The sequence below is a fragment of the Jatropha curcas genome, chromosome 1 (genome assembly GCF_041381405.1).
Source record: "Jatropha curcas cultivar XTBG-Jc1 chromosome 1, XTBG_Jcur_1.0, whole genome shotgun sequence".
Taxonomy (NCBI): Eukaryota; Viridiplantae; Streptophyta; class Magnoliopsida; order Malpighiales; family Euphorbiaceae; genus Jatropha; species Jatropha curcas.
This window is the reverse complement of record NC_143151.1, coordinates 28328239-28344524: the sequence shown is the minus strand read 5'-3', so window position 1 is coordinate 28344524 and position 16286 is coordinate 28328239. Positions and strand designations below refer to the sequence as shown.

The 16286-nt window shown below is 30.0% G+C and overlaps 2 protein-coding genes across 2 annotated transcripts; one reads left to right on the top strand and one right to left on the bottom strand.

Moving 5' to 3' along the window:
• Positions 1–5613: 5613 nt before the first annotated feature.
• On the top strand, positions 5614–8778 carry LOC105630155 (transcription factor bHLH63). Its single transcript, XM_012211874.4, has 7 exons — positions 5614–6446; positions 6676–6915; positions 7055–7189; positions 7339–7410; positions 7505–7744; positions 7851–7953; positions 8576–8778. The coding sequence occupies exons 1-7, from the start codon at positions 5970–5972 to the stop codon at positions 8611–8613; spliced, it is 1305 nt and encodes a 434-aa protein (XP_012067264.1). The 5' UTR covers positions 5614–5969; the 3' UTR covers positions 8614–8778.
• Positions 8779–12628: 3850 nt separating this feature from the next.
• On the bottom strand, positions 12629–14550 carry RD2 (Adenine nucleotide alpha hydrolases-like superfamily protein). Its single transcript, NM_001306034.1, is given in 6 exon segments — positions 12629–12700; positions 12702–12721; positions 12892–12968; positions 13087–13205; positions 14146–14225; positions 14319–14550. Coding segments are annotated over 6 exon segments (600 nt in total).
• Between the last annotated feature and the right edge of the window lie 1736 nt (positions 14551–16286).

Here is a 16286-nt window from a genome sequence, read left to right as displayed (position 1 = left end):
TTGGGGTATAATTAAAATAACCCACAAAGTTTGAGATTTTTTTATGGTTTGGCTTTTTTAGAAATACCTTTTTCATTTTTCCACTATATCCTTAAACAATAGTTTGTATGAATAATTAATATTGGTTGAATTTACTAAATAGTGAAAAAAAAAGTCTTAATATAATTAATTCTGAAATTTTAATATACTAATAATTTATCATATTTTGAAAGTCCCAAATAATCGTTAATATACCATTTTTATTATATTTAAGGGTAATATGTAGAAAAATAAGAAAAAATTATAGTAAATTAATTTAATTAACTATTCTTAAATTGTATGAAATATGATTTTAGGACAGAAGAAGCATCACGTACATTGTAACTTTTTGAAATGAATGACCAATAATTGAACAATCATATAGCACACAAGTTTATCAAATGATTGTTCTTGGCTGCCAACTGGGATTAGGAAAAAAAAAATCAAGCAACAAAATCCCACTAATCTCTAATTGATATCTCAAAGTGAATAAGTTATAATTGATAAAATTTATTGAAATGGAGGATTTTTTTTGTGATTATAGTGCACTCTAGCTAGCCATGTAATGGTGTAGCCCTAAAAAAAAACATTAGGGATACTTATACACTGTGATTTGGGACTTTGGGGCTTTAATCACTCCAAACCCAAAAAATTAATAAATTAATTGATAAAGCAAAAACAGATATGAAAAGAGAGAGACCAAAAAAAATATGGGCAACAAGGGTAGTTTTCTGTTGATGAAGACTACATAGAAAGTGATAGAGGAAATGAGAAAGAGAAAGGTAGGCCCATTTGCCTTTAGTTGTGGCATAAGGTGTATGCAACTAGGAAAGGCAACAGGGAGAGATAAAGTAGAAGGAGATGTTTGAAGGAGGGTCCCACTTTGGAGGGGTTATAATGGAAGTAGCCTTCAATCCCCTCTGGACTTGTTCCAAATTCTATCTTCTTACAAGTTATAATCTTCTACCTTCCATTGCTTTAAGCTTCAAATTAATATTAGGTTGCCTCCTTAAGTATTCATGTAAAAACTCCATCTATAAGGTGTTATATCAATGGGTGAAACCTATGAACTAAACATTTTAATCGCTTGAAATAACATTGCGAGTTATATAACTGAGATAACCCTTGTCTTAACTCACTAAATTAGTAAAAAATATTATTTTTTATAATACTCAAACTTTTCATTTCTTACGTAAATGAGAAGACTAATACATAAATATGATAATCAGGAATAGTTTGCACGTTTATTATAATAATAAAAAATATTAAGAAATAGGATTCGGAGATATGATATTGAGGATTTGACCATGTATATGTATATGTATGACATGTCATGATTGTAAGTTCTATTAATAGTAAGGAAATACATATATGTAAAGTAGGGGAAGCCCTAATGCAAAGACAATCAAATCACAAAATCATGTCATTTCATTACAAGATTTTTCTGCTTACTTATGATTACAACGATTTAAAATCTTTGAAAACGATATCCTACATCTAGACCTAAGAAATTTATTAGGTTAAATTTTACTTTGTGACAAATAAAAAAAAAAAACCATAATATATTAATTAATATGCAATTTCTTGTCATATATACTAAATTTCTAACTTGGAATTTGGTGCGGTTTTCAACCACTTTATTGACAAATATATCTATATCATATTTTACCTATTACAGCATCAATCATTTTCCAAATATTAATTAAGCTTTTCTCTTTCTCAAAAAAGGAAAATGAAAACAGGAAAAAGAAAAAAAAATCTTTAGTGTATATTTGTTGAACTATGAATATTATAACATTGAATTATTATTTTCTCCGTTCTAAAATATAAATTGTTTTTTGGTAATTGTTTTATTTCAAAATATAAGTTGTTTTGTAATTTAGAAAATTTTATTGTTTCTTTAATTCTCATGCAAAAACTTTAAACAACTTATATTTTAGGACAAATGGGTAATTTAATAAGTCAATATTTAATTTAATGTCGTATAATTAAGGAAGTAGATAATATATCATATTGTCATAATAAATTAATTGCTAACTACATATAATCATATAATCCTTCTTTTTTATTTTTTCATTATATATATATTCACTTTTAGTAATTCAATCAGTATATATATACTTGCACAAGATATTCATGCTCTTGTTCTTTTAACAGTCCATAAATCTAATCAATTTCCACTAGCTTTTGGAGGCAAAGAGGTAGGCCCGAAACCCATTTGCATTATGAAGGATCGAACTTATAACTTAAGCCATGGTGATCAAACCTATAAATGATTTTTGCTATTGAGTTACTTTTAATTCAATGAATTTATTGAGTATAGTTGATACTAACAAAATTATTTGGTCCGTTCCATAACAATAGGCTTACTTTCCTTTTCATTTTCCCCAAATTTTCAAGGCTATAAGTTTTTTATTATGTTCTTATTTAATTTGCATAACAATATTAAATGTCTCTTTTTATGTTTATTTACATATTTTACAATAGTAGCCGACTAGCAATATAATGGACTTTTCCCAATAAAAAAAAAGGCAATATAATTGTCTTGAAATTCTAAATGATAATTTAATATTTTTTAGGATTTCTACACCCAATATTAAATGAGGGTATTATAAAATAAATAAATAATTTTAACCATAACAATTATATTTTATTAATTTGAGGGAAAATACTAAGTTTAGGGTTTTTTTTTTTTTTTTTCAAACAAACTCAAACCACAATATTAAATTCTAAACGACACTTAGTTTAGTTAGTTTGGTCTCTAAGCAGGCTCAATCCGCCAAGACCAAAGGAATGTTGCTAAAAGGGACATTTATCGCTTTAATGAGTGAGTTAGTACTTCAATAAGCATAGATTAAGAATTTGGGTCAAACATTAATTATAATTAATTAATGAGTCAGTTCAATAAAAATCATAAAACTGATAAATATACCAGTAAATATCATTTAGAAGTATTTTTGACCAATAACAGAAAGAAGTCCTATCTACGCGCATCAAGAGCGAGTGGGTTTTTAAACCTTCAATAGACATTTTATGCGGTTTCTCTCTCTCCAATCTCTTGTTAACTTGTACAACTTCCCAGGTACCAACTACCAATTAACAAGACTAAAACCCCGTTTGGCCACGTCAGCATTCTGACATGTCAGATCAAATGCCACTAACTGCTACGTGTAGACATGCATGTGGGTTACTACGTAACCAGGGCCGAGTTTCCCGCCATCCTTCACGGGCCCAAGAACCCAAATGATAAAAATAAATTAAAAAACCACCATTCCATCTACACCAATTCGGTCTAGCACTTTTTACCGTAGAGTTTAGTATTTTACCTAAAGTTAAAAGTTTACATCTATTCTTGGAGTCTCTTCAACAATATTAATCGTATTAGCTATTTTAACCGTTGTTAACTGTCATAACTATTTATATAATGGTTTAAATAAAAGTATTCAGTAAAAATTATTATTTAATTAATTATTTAATTTAAAATAATAAAAAATGACAATAATTACTTAATTAATTGAATTTAAAGAAAAAAATAATGGGTATGGTTATCAAAAAAAATTTAATTAAAAGCTAAACACTACACGTTAAAAACATGTTTCATAAAAAAAATTTTCTCAACCTCTAAAAGTTATTATAAAAGGTATATTACCGAACACTGTAATTACTAAAGATAGAATTTTAATTTAGTTAAAATACTAAAAGCTAAGTTTAAAAGTTGCCAACGAACATAGTATTTTTAATGGTTCGTAATGATTAAGTGTTTAAAATATGAGAGAATGGACTATAAAATATTATTCTTTTTAATGTTCGAGGATATATCTGTAAAACAGATGACAACTATTAGACACTCCCAAATTTCTCTCTTTCTATTTCTTTTCAATAAAAATTAGTAAAGCTAGAATTTAAAAGAAAGAGGAAAATAATATAAATTCAATTAAATGAAGATTGCACAAATAAAAAAGGCAACAAGATGGTTAAAAGATGATTAAATTCTCTTATTAGCCAAGGTTTAAACTTTACTATTGTTAAAGGAGGAGGTGACAATCGCCCTCCTTATCTATAAGGTAGCTTCGTCCTTATTAATATTTAATTTAAAAAGAACTAATTTAATATTTTATAAATTAATATTTCATTAAAGATTGTTTTAATAAATTTATATATCTAAATACTAATTTTCATGAAAGCATATTTTAATAAGCTTTGTATTTAACCTTATTTTTTAATCCCTTAAAATCAAATAATACAATATTACTAAACTTCATTTATCTTACCTTCTCCTAAACAATAAAAAAAATTACTCCTTTACCTTATCTTATTTAAATGAAACTTTTCTCACTCCATCCAAATAAAACCTTAGAGTCAGTGAATTGCGAGTTCAATAAATCGGTTTTGCTTAATTAATTCCGTGAAGGTTGGGTTGGACAAGGAAATTTAGAGAAATAGTAAGTATTATGAAACCATCTGTAAATTCCAACAATGACATTACTAATTAATCATGAATTTGAATAGTTAAAAAATCAAAATGAATAGTTAAGTTAAAATTTTTGTCAATATAAATAATTTATCAAAATTAATTTTTGTTAAGTGGCAGTAATAATAAAAATATTAAAATAAGAGATCTTTTCATTAGAATTTTAGTAGGGCAATAATGGTAATTATCATATTAACTTTAATCAATTTTTTTATTCATTAGGAGGCTCAAAAAATCAAAATAATATATATTATATAATATGAATAGCTCTCCCTTTTAACTCATCAAATTAGTGAAACGTCTGTGGTTAATTCCAATCAATACCATTTGCCAGCATATGAAATATATATATATATATATATATATATATATATATATAAGTTTGGAACGAATGATTATACTCACAAACTCAATTTGAGTTTAATAAAATTCAATTTAGCTTGGTTCGTTTACATTTTATGGGTAGTTTTTTAGACTCACCAAAGATGATAAAATTTTAGAGCGGAGAGGATTCAAACTCGAAGCTATCCATTATTTATATAAGTAAAAAAATCAATTAGATTATAACTTTAAAGAAAATAGAAGTATTAAATTTCAGTACGTGTCATTTACGTCTAGTAGATGATTGAGGAACAAAAACTAATCCATGAAATAATATGGTACGACAACAATAAAAGAATATATATATATATACTTGGAAAGAAGAACAGTTTTTTAAAAAATATATTTCTTTTCATCACGGAATTGCCACATTTTCGTCGAGGTAGGTCAGTCAATAACTTAAAAAATCAAGGGAAAATAAATATTATTTTGGAAAAAAAAAAAAAGAAAACTATTTGTAAGCAATTAGGCATAAGTTAATTAAACTTTGACTGCTAGTGCATGTTTCCTAAACCCCCGTTACGGATGCACGTCTCAACCTCAAACCAAACCCCAAACCTAAGCCTAACCCTACTCTCTGCCACTACGCCGTTTTCTATTGCTTTGGACATGCCCACGTGGCGGTCATATCAGTGGTCCCCACCCCCACGGCCTCTGGTTATGGATACATTCGATGGCTCTCTGCCCCATTTGCTACTCCTCTCTCTTAAATTTCTCTCTCTCTCATAATAATCCCCGGCCAGTAGTTGTCAGATTCCGGCCACCTTTCTCTTCCCATTTATATATATATACCCCACCTTCTACTCTCTCTTCCCTTTACCCCTAACATTTTCTCTTCTCTTATCTTTCTTCCTTCCTTTCTGGTTTTTACACACACGTAGGCGCATGTATCAGTACATGGCCATATCAGGAACAGTATATGGTACTTCGTCTATGACTCGTGTCCAACAGGAAAATAATTAAAAAGTGATATACTACCCTGCGCACCTTCTTCATCCCGCGTACTTTAGCATCTACGCTTAGTATCTTTCTGATTTCTACTTTTGTGTTATTTGTTTTCTGCGTCACTTTCAATTTCAGCAAAATTATAATTAAGAACATGAACAGAGCATTGTTGCCGGAGATGTTACACTGTACGGACATGACTGTGCTTGAGAGACAAAGGGCTCGTTTTAAATGGCAACAAGAGCAGCAGCAACAAAACCCAGTACAGATTGAACAAGAAAGTTTTAATTTTGGCGATTTGAGTGGGGTTTTTCAGTTGCAGCAGCAGCAGCAAGGGTTTCAAGGTGATCTCGGAGAGGTGGTCACCCGGTCTGTTAAGCCTGACCCGGGTTTGATAGATAACGGGTGGCCTGATTTAGTTGCGTTCGGCTCGGCTTGTGGATATGGGAATAGTAATGGGTCTGGTTTTGGTACCAATTATGGTATTTCTAGAACTTCTAGTTGTCCACCTGCGGTGGCTGCCGCCGCAGTGGCGGATGCAGCTGCAGTTGCGTCACGGAAATTGAGTTCTGGAGTTGGTAGAGAAAGTTTGAAGAAGAGAAAGGCTGATAAAGTGCAGAATAATACGAAGGTTTTGATTTTTTCTTGCTTCTTTTCTTGCAACAGAATAAAGAATGGTTTGGCTCTTGATTTCTTGTGTACTGCTGAACAAATATAAATAAGTGTATAAAAAATTGTCAAATTAAGAAGAACAGGATCTTAAAAGTACACATTGTTTGCCTGGTTTAATTTGTTAATTAATCAATTGATTAATCATATATGCCTAATTAAAAAAAGATTCTTTTGGGCTTCTTGTGTAGGTTGCTGCAGAAGATGACAGCAGGGTTGACAAAAGAATCAAAGGATGTGCAGAGGAAGGAGAGTCAAAGATCACAGACAAAACTAACAACAAAACCAACAGCAGCAAAAACATTAACAAAGAAAATTCAGCTGAAACTTCTAAGGATAACTCTAAAGTAACTGAGATTCAAAAGCCAGATTACATTCATGTCCGGGCCCGCCGCGGCCAAGCCACTGATAGCCATAGCTTAGCTGAAAGAGTAAGTTGGATGAATCTTCATTAATTTCTTTTTTCTACACTAAATTTCTTATTTTGGTTAGTTGGGGTTTTTGCACTTGTAATGTCATAGCTCTGAACAGGACTTAGTAGTTAATATGCGTTTTGCTTGTTTTATGCAGGTGAGGAGGGAAAAAATAAGTGAAAGAATGAAGTATCTGCAAGATTTGGTGCCTGGGTGCAACAAAATTACAGGAAAGGCAGGCATGCTTGATGAAATCATTAACTATGTTCAATCTCTTCAACGACAAGTAGAGGTAATTAACTAAGTATTTCTTAAATTGGTTATTTACTCTTGTTTATAGACATTAATGTATATTTGCACATCTATGTACTTGCCGTACGTTTCTTCAAATTTCTTTGTTGAGTCTTAATTAACACAGAATATGTTGCTATATATGAACAGTTCTTGTCAATGAAACTAGCTGCTGTGAATCCAAGGCTTGACTTTAACATTGATAACTTATTTGCTAAAGAGGTAATAGTTAATCATGGATTTTATTGGCATAAATTCATAATTTTGAAAATATATTATGGTTACTGAATCATTTTTAATTTGTTTCAATCAACAGAATTTTCCTGCTTGTGTAACCAATTTTCCCACAATTGGGATGTCGTCAGATATGACTAATCCTGCATATCTTCAGTTTAATCCAGTACAGCAACAACAACAGCATCAGCAACAGCAACAATTAGTGACATGTTGTGGATTGGATATCGGGATAAATAATCCTTCTGATATAGTGCTTAGACGAACGATTAGTGCTCCAATATCAATGCCTGAGATGTTTGTTGACTCATCTTGCTTCACTGTAAAAGTCTTGTACACTTTATAAATATCGTAATTAATTTCTCTTACTGATTATGGTAATTAAAATGTTATTCTCATACAAATCATTTTTGTTTTAATTATTGCAGCAAATCCAGCCTTCATCAACTTGGGATGCTGATTTACAAAATCTTTACAATGTAGCATTTGATCAATCAAGATCAACATCTTTCCCTACTCAGCCATTTACAGGTAATATGGAGCTAATGAGATGTCTTGTCAATCTTTGCTTTATTATTGGTTTGATAATTTTCATAAGGCTAAAAATAAGCAAAAGTGGGTTTTAACTACCATTGATTGAGACTCTAGATAACCCCACAAATTGCTAATGATTTTGCTTTTGAAATATCAAAATTTAAGAAAAAGAAAGAAAAAAAAAAATTGAGTGTGATTGAAATGAAGAAAGTTGGTTAAAGGGCGCTTGCTATCTTTTCTCTCCAATGATCAAAACCACAGATCTTTTCAATGATCTCAACCATTTTTTGAGAAAGAGTAGCAACATAATCAAAGGTACAAAACTTTTTGACTGTATAAAGACATAATGGCCATCTATTTTTTCCAATTGATGGCATATAATTATAAATGGGTCCCTATAGGTAAAGATTTGACAAAGTGTATAGAATGATTCTCACAATCAAATAATCTTGTGATTATGATTGTTAATCATATTAGCTTTTAATAAAAAAAAAGTTTAATGAACTAACAATCATTGATTAGATAACGAATAATGTCTATTCTCTGTTCCTAAATTCCCCTGCCTCTCATTTTCATTACACACAGACTTATTCTAAATGATATGTATAAACTTTTGCAGGTACTATTGAACCTAGCAATCTGAAGATGGAGATGTGAATCGGAACATCATCGATTACACGATTCTTGGAAGAGAAGATTATTCTAAATCCTTCTGATCTTGATGATTCTTTTTTCTTCTCTAAGCATATACCGTATATATTTTGTATGTATACTTGTGATTACATATATAGTATGAATAAAATCATACCTATTAACATCAAATCCCCTTTGCTTTCTCACAATGCATGTTGCAAAATCAAACCCATAATGATCTTTCTTTAGTTACACCAAAAAGGTTCGATCGCGACGGAGGGTTTGGGGGGGACCGGAGAAATTAGGGTTGAAAGCATGTTTAAGCATTTTGGTGGTGGGGCAAAAATGAAGCTCAAGTATTAGTACTGTACAAAAAAGTATCCCTAAACACATATTCAATTTTTGTGGACTAAATTAGCCTTTCTAGCTATTTGGCATGAATTGTTGAAATCAAAGAAAAAAAGAAGGGCACAAGTGGATTGAAAATTGTACTGTGATCCAGTGGTACAAACAAGTTGTTTCTCTGTTGGATGAACCTGATGACAAGGCTCAATTAAGGCCAGAGTACATGTGGACCGTGTCAGCTCCCTCTTAGGACAGAATAATATTTAGATTGATGGAGACCTTGGTAATTAATTTTATAAAATTAAATAAATACTGAAGCAACAAGGGACATGAATTCCTTATTATAGTTTTCATGTCTTGGCAACCTTCCAAAATTTATTAATTAATGTTTGGTCATTCTTTTCTTTCAAATGTTTTTTAGTTGAAATAATATTAATTAACTCTCATAATCTTAAAAATTGCATCCTATTTGATATAAATAAATCTGAATTATAAATTTATAATTGATCATTTGATGTATGTTAAAGGGAGCTTTAGAGATAATATTCAAAGTTTTTGTATGTAGAGGTTATGGATATTATGCAATTTGTCTACGTTGGACATAGATTTTTACTTTTAATTAATAAAAATTAATATTATAAAATATAAATCAATCATACGCAATGCCTAATACCTAATGTTACCCAATCTGTAACAGATTTATTATGGCTCCAAAGAAAGCAAAATGAACCAATTGCCAAAGTATACAAATTTTCAGATAAGAACGTCATGTAAATAATACAATTAAAAGTACATTAACTGCCCATTCCTTGGAGTAGGTTCCTAATATTTATACATTTTGGCATTTTAGAAGGAAAAAGAAAATGATTTTTGGTTCTTTTGATTACAAATTATGATATCTAAAAATAAAAAATATATATATTTAAAAAGCATCATTAGTTATTTCTTTGTGAAATTGTTAGTTCCTTCTCATTTTTATTATAGAAATAGAAAGAAATTGTTCTAATATTCAATAAGCAAACATTTTTTTTTTTTTTAATTTCCTATTGGGAAGTTATAGAATTTTGAAATACAATCTTTTACATTCTTCAACCTTATCTTATTTAATAATTTTATCATAATTATTCATTTTAAAATGTTATATTCATTTTGAGAAAAAATGAAAAGAACAATAAAATTGTACTTAATTGAAGTTAGAGTTATAAAATCAAAATTATGTTATGATATTTCCCAACTTGTTGGAATATGCAAATGAATGAACTCACTGAAAATGAACCATCTTTAAAGGATGTTTGAGGATATTTCCTAACTGGTTCTCTTGTTTTCTTATTTCCCAAACAAAATTCTCTGGTACATAAAAACAGAGTACAAGAATTTCCCTTTACAAGGTACACGTTGTAGAGGTTCAAGTAAGAAGAATGACATCTTGGGTTTTCTTTTCTTGGTAGGAGGTTACAATCTTGACATCATTTGAAAAATGATTTAGCTATAAACCTCAACTTCCTCAAAGAGTTGGTCCATTTTTTGCCTGTGGAAAGTTCATATCCTATACGTACATTTTTAACATGCATATATACCTTCTTATTAATATACGTAAGTTTTCTTTTATACATACATACATATATATATATATAATAGGAAAGAAGCGTTTTAGGTTGAATTTCGAGGACGGCGCGTGTAATATATATACATCGAAACACAAAGAGAAGGACCACTAGAAATTGAGTGCAATTTCTCGTAGAGAGTGAAAGGCCTTAAAGAAAAGGGCTGCCCTCATTTTCAAGCCACAGAGAAATGGTGAGAGGAGTGGACCTGCCTCATCCATTGCCAAGATCTCTTTGATTCTCTTTGTTTTCTATGGATGGTGAAAGATGATATTGCCTTCTCCCTTTCTTGGGGCCTTTCCACCTTAATGTGAATTTCCTTTTCTTTTTCCTTGAAAAAAAATATTGTTTGCTTCCCATCTAATTAATTATTTTTTGAGATTTTTTCTCTCAATCTTTTGAATATATGTATTTATTGCAAGGTCTATGTGTAAATATTGTAAGGCTCACACAAAGATTCTCTTTGGCTATGTGTATAATTTAGTAATTGGAATGAGATTTTTGTTTGGAGCAATAAGTTTCTGTCTTTACCTTGCAACAAGAATCTTGGAATAGATAGAGAGAGACAAAGCCATTTATCTCAAAACTGTGTCAGAAATTTTGAGCCCTAACTCCAACTTTTAAGGGTCCGTTTGGATTGGTTCAAAAAAGATAAGGAAGAAATCGAAACCGAAATTAGCAAAAGAAAAAATAAGTGGGAAATCTATATATATGATCTCTTTATGAATAAGAATCATCAGTTCTTCCTTTCCTTAGGGAATGAGAATTAGATTCCCATGAGAATCAAGTTTAATCAAGTCAAAATAATAAAATGTGACATGTGATATAAATTTTCAAACATATTACTATTAGATATTATATAATTAATATTTTAAAATTAAATAAATTTCAGTAAAATTAAAATATACAATATTGATATAAAAAAGACTAATAAATTTAAATATATAATCAATTGTAAACATAAAATTTGATAAAATTAAAATCAAATTATACATATTTGTTATACTTTTGGTTAATATAATTTTTAATACATTTGTTAATATATATATATATATATATTATAATTCATTAAGAGATTCGATAGACTGAAATAAGAGCTACAGAACAGAGGTAGCCCTCTCCTTACGGCACCAGATTGATAAAAACATTTATAGTCACAAAAAACTTGAACTTGTGATCCCTCATTCCTCATATGAATTAAAAAATCAATTATAACGCAACCGATTGACTTTATTAATATATTAATTTACTTATAAGAACATACCATATGGAATAAAAAACTTTCATTTTTAATTCTAATTGATTCTGATTTCGGTTTCCAGATTCTGAACTAAATGGACCCTGAGTGCAACTCTAGACGGGTTAAATAAATAGTTGGGCTGTAATGGGCTAGGCTTACAAGGACCCAATCTTTAATTGGTTTTTCTTCTGGGCCACCTAGGCCTGGATGGTAAAAAAGTAAAAGAGGAAGAGATAAAGGATAAAGAAGAAAAAGGAGTTTCGTATAAAATACCTTCAGTAGAGTTTATCAAATGCAAAATTCTAATCTTAAATCTAGATTCCATACTTAGCCGACATAGATATTCAGAAAAATTCTATTTTTAAGTAAAATTTGTCTGGAGATACAATCATAACTAACCGTGTAACTTACACCAACTGTACTCCAACTAAACTAAACAGGTGTTGAAACTTGAAACCAATTTATCAGATTTGGAGTTCAAGGTTTCATAGTTACATTTCAACAGAAACCTATAAGTAAGTCTTAAGCATAATTCATAGATAGGTCCAGAATCTTACTGTAAGCCATTTACTGCGCAAGGGATTTGATACATAATTAGGTTTATAGCAAGTTAGACTTGGGTTTTCCTCCATACCTACATATTCTAACACCTAAAAGACTAACGAATGAATAAATTGGCAAATTTGAAAGGCAATTAAATTTTCACAATGTAAGTTTGTCATACAAACAGCAAATAATAACTAAACTTTGTTGTAATGAACATCATACAATAAATCATCTTCCTGAGAGACCTATCAAATCAATCTATCCAAACAATCAAAGAACTATAAAAAACACACATTTCACAACATCAAATGCCAGAGCTGGTAGCTAGTTCCCATCCATTTTGTTCCTTTATGACAGTTCTATTACTTCCATTGAATTAATGATTCATCTCCAGCTGCTGCAAGTTCAAAGATGAATAATAAATTTAACATAAAATTTGTTGGATGTCTGGGTGAATAAGAGTGTGTGCATTGGCGATTTAGATTTGTGTTTCTAGTGAAAAGTCATTTAAAAAGAAAATCATCCAATGAAATATTTTATCTATATGGGTCGTGCTGAAAGTGATACCTTTCCCAGGAACAATAACAACAGGCGCTGCTTTACAGTGGTGGAAGCAATATTCACTCACACTTCCCTGCAAGACACTGCAAGGAAACAATAATCAAAAGATTTCCTTCTAATTGAGCTGCTTTATCAAAGAACTATATACAAGAATACAGAGAGAGAGAGAGAGAGAGGGAGAGAGAGAGAGAGAATTTGTACCTTTGAACTATGCCTCTGCCTCTGGTACCCATCACCACAGCTGCAGGCCTTAACCTTTCTGCTTCTTTGCAAATAACTTTACCTGCATCGCCTTCCACAATACGAGCAACACTCTTCACCTAATTCCATAAAGATCAACATTATAAAAATATTTGAGCGAGGAATTCAATTAAGGAGGCCATGTTGGTTGGCTTTAAAATTGGAAAAAAGAATGTTATTTTTCGAATAAAATTCCTTTTTTGGTTTGCTTGATAACAAGTCTAATATTTTTCAGATGTTACTCTACTTGAAACTTTAAATACACTGAAATGATATATATATATATATATATATATATAAACTAGATGTAACCAACAAATTCTATTCAGTTATTTGAAAAATAAACTTGGAATATGATTCTTTGACCTTAGATATCGATTTCCATTTTTAGTTTCAAGGTTAATACAACAAATACTAGATAATAATGCCAAGTTTAAAATTAATAATTTCACACCCTATTAAGTGAACTGAGTTAGCTATTGTGGAGTTAGGCAAAAGAAATACCTATGTGCCAAAACAGAGGATATTGCATTTCGAATAGGTGGTGATGAAAACATGAATCAGAGTAAATTAAAACAATAGTAGTAATAGCCAAAAGATGCAAAGTAAGATTATGAATGCAAAATTATGTTGTAATTAAATAAGCATCTCAATTTTCAGTCCATTATTGAATAAAAGTCATAAATTTTATTTGGTTCCCCAAATGAAATAAAATATACATAAAACATTAAAAATTGCAAAATATGAATATCTATTTTAATGATTACAAATGCATTAAAAAAAAAAAAAAAAAGAGATTGCGTTCTTGTATTCAACATTAATAATTCCTTTTTTAAAATTGAAATCAGATTTAAGAATCATCCCATGAACAAAAATATGAGTAATGGAGATAAAATAAACTGTAAAATTAAAACAATTAATTGTATCAACTAACAAACACAAGTAATTAGACACAAAATTTCAAATTAATGAACATAAACAAATAAAAGTTCCTTAGAAAGTTTAGATTTTTTCACTTACCATGACAACCTGGTAAGCCTCCACAGCAAGCTTCTCCATAAGAGCCTGAGTCATCTCATAAACTACATCATTCTGCACACCTATTAAAATATAAACAAATAAAAATAATTAAATAACAAAAAAACAACATCGAAAAAAAAAAAAAAGAAAAACAGAGAGAAAGAGAGACATACTGGAAACAGCATGAACAAGATGGATGGTATCGGCAAGGCGGCAAAGATGGATCAAAGCCCAATCAAAGGCGTGTTTGCTATTGGGTCCATGATCTATAGCTATAAGTATGTCTCTGCCTCTCCGTCTCTCTCCCGTCTCTCTCTCCAGCTCCGGTGCTGGAACTACTGGAATCAACGATGGCAGTTGCACATCTCTCCAATTGTACTCTTCTTCTTCATTTAGAACCTCCATTAGTTTCTTCTCTCTCTGTTCTCAAAGCTTTTGTCAAATTATGATTCTTCTTGTAGCGATTGGTTTTCGATAGCAAATGTTCGAACTTTTCTTTTTGGTCAATATTTTAACGGAAAGAGCTCATTGGGTTTCTTTGTTTTTGGCTTTTTTAACTTTTTAGTTTTAATTTTATTTTTTTTAAGTAAACACGATTTGACTTTTCTGGCGGCCGCCAAGATTGACGTGTTTGGGTTAACTTTGAAATAATTTCACATGTTTGTGCATCTCCACAAAAAGAAAAATCAATTAGGGAAGAAAATAAATGATTTAGCTTATATAAAATAAATAATTATTAATCTCCAATCTTAATTCTTCTTTTATAATTTTGGCGAATTCATTTACCTTGTGTTTGGAAGCTTTTAGAGAAAAAAGAAATAAAGAAGATAATACTATATGTAACTTTAATCTTACTTTTAAATTTTTCACTCTAAAACTTTAGAGCTTTAATTTTGTGACATCTTGAATTTGTAATTTCAATCTTGTGGTACATTTTGCAAATGACCTGCACCTAAATTTATAAATTTTGATAATATTAAATATTTTTCGACCTGATATGTAATTTTTTTAATAATTATTTAATTAATTTAATTTTATAAATTAATTTTATAAGTTTAAGTGTTCGATGGGTCAAAATAAAAACTAATAATGTCACAAAATTAAAATAACAAGGTTGAAAGCTAAATTTATGTATTTCACCATCTATGAATAATTAGAACAGGCGTAATTAGAATACTACATATCATATAGAAGTAAAAAAGTAATAATATAAGAAATAATGAAAGTTTTTAAAAGATTTTTAATAAATTTAAGATATTTTAAAAAGTTCTTAATTATGTCAAATTAAAAAATTTTCGGGAAACTGCAAATCCTTTTTTCCATTTCAAACCCGAAAAGCTTCCGCACCATTCCCTCACGGTACTAATTTTGAAAATAATATTAATATTTAATTAAATTTTTGATTGTGAATGGTGATTTAAAAGAATCAACCCCAGTCTCTTTCTTCTCTCTTTCCTGTCTGCATCTTGCAGAGTTCTCACCCATTCCGATTTTCACCTTTCTCAATCTTTCCTATTTTCCTATTTTCACCCTTTCCTTTCTTTCTTGAGTTATGCGGTTGTTGAATCTGGCTCGTCTATCAGCAACTCGGATTTCTTCGTTTTGTCTATTTACACAAATTATGGGTAAAATGAAAATAAGTGTAATTTGATACAAATAATTATCGAGCTTTAATAATTTATGCTCTGAAAATAACACCAGTAACTAATTAATTGTCTATATTTAGAATGATTGAAAGTCTAAAATTCGTGATTAATTATAGAAATGGATGGATCAAAACAATTCATGCATACTCATTTTTCCAAGAATGAATTAAAATAATCTTTTTTTGATATTGTAAATTGGATTATAATTTTTTTTGGGAAAAAAATTGTATTATGATTAAGCTCTGTTGGCTGATCTTTTCAGCTTCCTAGAACCTATCTTGCGAAATACAACCAACTCATTTACTCCAACCGTGATTTCAAAGTCAGGATTTGCCAGAGTCGGCCCAAAATAGCCGGCCAGGGACATTCGGCGCAAAATACCGATAACATTTTCCGTAGTTCCAGTATGGACTACTCTCTACTAGTTCGCTAGTTCTAGTATGGACTTTTCTGGACTGGCTTCCAGTCGGCCTCTGATTTCAGATGCATTCAACA